At 38.3% G+C, this 4,019-nt stretch overlaps 1 protein-coding gene across 1 annotated transcript in view; it reads left to right on the top strand.

Moving 5' to 3' along the window:
- Positions 1-151: 151 nt before the first annotated feature.
- scp2b (sterol carrier protein 2b) overlaps positions 152-4,019 on the top strand; it is a 16,761-nt gene continuing 12,893 nt past the window's right edge. The window contains exon 1 of the mRNA XM_014024674.1: positions 152-371. Coding sequence (XP_013880128.1) covers positions 349-371 — 23 coding nt within the window. The 5' untranslated portion in view covers positions 152-348. The remainder of the gene's footprint in view (positions 372-4,019) is intronic.

The raw sequence follows: 4,019 nt of genomic DNA, 5'->3' as shown, positions 1-4,019 counted from the left end.
CCTCAACACCTCGGCTGCGCCTAGAAATTCTGTCCATGAAAGTAATGAACAGAATCGGTGACAAAGGGCAGCACCGGAAACGAACCCGACTTACTGCCGGCAATGCGAACCAGACTCTGACACCGGTCGTACAAGGACCTGACAGCCCGTATCAAGTGGCCCGGTACCCCATACTCCCGGAGAACCCCCCACATAAAACATAAAACTGAAGCCCGTTCGAGGCTCTCTGACATCTACACGTCGAGTCTGAAGGTCCGAGCAGACCGGAAGAAGAAACCCGGAAGTGCTGTTGAGCAGGCTTCTTTTGAGTTACTAGCTGCCCTGTTGTCCCCTGAAGTTCACAGCAAAATGCCTGAGATTCTGACACCGAGGTAAGTTTTTCAGTTGCACGTTAAATAATTTCGGGGTCCCTCTGATTGTTCCGGTGAAGTCGGACCACCGAAGCTGGGTGTCAAACAAACAGCCCGCTGTCAGCCTGGTCTGCGCACAATGTGGACGATAGTCGCTGGTTTAGTTATTTTCTGAGGTGGTCTGAGCTCTAGTCCAATGTTTAAATCCCCGAGCCGACTCAGCTCGGTCTCATCCACAGGGAAAGTGAGTAAGAAGTCCTGAAGCCGGTGTTGTACGAAATTCAGTTCCCCTGTGAAAATCTGTCCCCCCCCCCCTTTCTAAACTTCTTGTTATTGAAGGTAAAACTGTATTTAAGCATTGAAAATAGCACGAGGCTTCGTCTCCTTGATGATGTCATTCTAACAGGTGTTGCTAATGAGCCAACTACAACACCTTTAGCTCTTTATCTGTAAAATTAACTGATTTTTTAAAATATAAATTGACTTGTCCATCTTGAAATGAGTTAGCTCTTAAAGTTGTAGATGATTCAGTGATTTGTTCATTAAAATCTGTCCAGTGGTTCAGGAGATATTTTGCTAAAACAGTCTAACTTAACTACAGTAATAGGTAAGTTACAATTAAAATCACAAACTTAAGAGTTAAAACTAACTTTGTTCAGAGTAGAGAATATTCAGCATTAAAGTTGGGGGGAATAAAAAAATCTACTTTTTGTTAACAATGTGACAAAGATGGGGTAGTGTTAAATGTAAATAATAGAATTCAATGATTCAAATCTTATAAATCAATGTTTTATTCACAGTGTAACACAGTAACAATATAAAAAAATGAACCTTTATAAAATAATAAAGTAATTCTGGATTTTATGGCAACACGTATCAAAAAGGTGAGCCATGATTGTGAACGTGGTGTGAAAAGGAAACAGCTGGAGGAACATTTTGCAGCTAATTAGCTTCGTTTGTATCAGATCAAAAGGAGGAGTGGGTATAAGGAGAACATTTAAAGAGGTTAATCTTACTGGAACAAAGTCAGAATTGTAAGAGCTTTCGTAAAACTGGGAAGACTTGAACATCCTGTCTTCTACAGTTCATGACATCAAACGTTTTCAAATCTCTGAGCTGAAAGTTAACACTGGACGTCTGTGATCTCTGCTGAATGTAGAGCAGCTCTGATTCTGTGCTGGACAGGACCGCACGGCTCAGGAGCACTTCATCTCACCACGCCATCTGCAATCATGTAAAAAGAAGCCATATGACGAGGTGTCAGCAGCAAAATACTTCATTACTTCAGTAGAAATGTTGTTTAACTTTACTGAAGTAATTATTTTTCAGCGAACTCCTTATGTTTTAAAGAAATATCCTGTTACTCCTTTTTCAATCCAGCTCCAACTCTATTCCATTCTGACATCCTATTGGTTTGTTGATCCACCACCTGTACGACACAAACCAGGTCACTCCAGCATGTCAGATGTGGAGTTTAGTATGAAGATGACCCGTGGCAGAGATATAAGCAGCTGAAACTAGTGCATCCTAAAGTGTTCAACTTGAACTTTATAATTATACATTATCGTCATTTATGGTCTTTGGACAAATGTTTTATAGGGAGGGGGTATTGTGCATTATTTTTGGCGCAGCCTAAGCTTTTGTCCAGTGGTGGGCACAGTTCCCCTAAAGCACTAACAGGGGAACTAATTTCCTGATTAGTGCTTTAGGGCTTTTGCTATTTTTCAAATTYATTAGTGGATTAGCACTTGCTAAATTTATGGGCTAAATTTTGAAGCACTAACTGAGGTCTTTAAATGTTATTGATCATCATTATAGAAGAAGATGAAAGCTGTCACATTTTGTTCATATGTGTCACTTATCTACAAGGTCAGGTGACAAAATTAAGGCCCGCGGGCCAAATGTGGCCTGCGAGTGGCTCCCATTTGGCCCATCCAGGGCACTAAATGACAACATTCTGCACACAGTAAATATTGTTTGACTGAAGAATGTTCCATGTGTCAACTGGATTATTTTAGTGCTTTAGAATGAGCTTTTGCTAAAATTTTCAGTGCATTAGTGCTTTAGAATTAGGGGACCTAAGTATTTGAGTTAGTGCTTTAGGGTTAGTGCATCTAATATTAAGATTAGTGCTGCTTTTGCCCTTTATGTTTTTTGTTTTTTCTTCTGTTTTTCTTCATTCCCCAATACATTAAAAACAAACAATCTTAAGTTTACTTTTATTGTTCTACTACATTGTTTGTCATCCTTTTGTTATTGTTTTGTTCATTTTGCTATTATTATTATTTTTTGTTAAAATTGAGACCTGTGTAACATTTGTTCATGCCATTTTATCATGAAAATGGAGGAAGAAAAAGCAAAATTTGTCTTAAAGAATCGGTCCAAAATAACATCAGCAGATATCAGAGATTGGTTAGATTGATATCAAATTCATCTGCATCGGCCTTAAAAAATACCTGTAGATCAGTCTCTAATTACTTTTACCTTTTTACTTGAAGTAGTTTTAAAACCAGTACTTTTACTTGAGTAAAACAGAAGTATTTTTAAACCCTAGTATCTAAACTTCTACTTGACAAACAAATACTTTTTTCACCTCTAACCTTTATATGAACACACCACATATACGCTGAGTTCTCCATATTAAAGAGGAGAGGGACCATCCTGCCTGTGCTCAATATTATTATTATTATATTATTATCATATTATTATATATTATATTATTATTAGGCAGCACGACGGCTCAGTGGTTAGCACTGACGCCCCACAGCAAGAAGGTCCTGGGTTCGATCGCCAGCTCGGACCTGGGGTCTGTCTGTGTGGAGTTTGCATGTTCTCCTTGTGCTTGTGTGGGTTTTCTCCAGGTACTCCGGTTTCCCCCACCCCACAAAAACGTACAATAGGTTTTCTTCAGGCCCAGGCCGCCCTTGAAAAAGAGATCTGAGATCTAAATGGGACTTGCCTGGTTAAATAACGGTAAATAAATAAAATAAAATAAATTATCAGTGCACATTTCCAAATGCAGTCTCTGATGGTATGGGGGTGCATTAGTGCATATGACACAAGCAGCTTACACACAAAGCAGAAAAGTTTTGGAGGTTTTCGAGCAACCTGTTCTTCCCTCCAGCATAGAGTCAGGCCTATTGAACAGTGCTACGCCCATTTCACCTCACCTCATCTCRCCACTGGTTGACCTTTGACCTCCTGAGGTCAAAGCACTCCTCTCCCAGACTGAACTGTTTCAGCTCTCTCTGAGAGCTATAAAAAAATAAAAGCTTTGCCTCTCCTTTCCTCTGAGAACAAGACATTTTCTCAAGGAATTTTCTGTCTGATAAGATAAAATAAACAAAACTTCAGTTGTTTTTCTCCTTCAAACATGTATAATTCAAATGCTTAAACCCTTTTAATATGTCTGATTTTTTGTCTTTAATTTTCAAGGGCTCTCTAACTTCGCATTTGTGTTTTGGACATGTTTAGAAATTTACGAGTTAATGATAACAGAACATATCAATGCTTATAGTTTTATCATTTAATTTCTTCTGTTTTAATATGCGTTATTCAATCATTTTTAATAGTTTATTAGTCAATGTTCATAGATAATCATTAGTTAATTAGAAAATTAATCTAATGTTCTTAAAGGGATCCACGATTAGTTGTAACATTAAACTTTAT

The sequence above is a fragment of the Austrofundulus limnaeus genome, unplaced genomic scaffold (genome assembly GCF_001266775.1).
Source record: "Austrofundulus limnaeus strain Quisiro unplaced genomic scaffold, Austrofundulus_limnaeus-1.0 Scaffold435, whole genome shotgun sequence".
NCBI lineage: Eukaryota > Metazoa > Chordata > Actinopteri > Cyprinodontiformes > Rivulidae > Austrofundulus > Austrofundulus limnaeus.
Note: the sequence above shows the minus strand (reverse complement) of the source record. Positions and strands in the feature narration are given on the sequence as shown.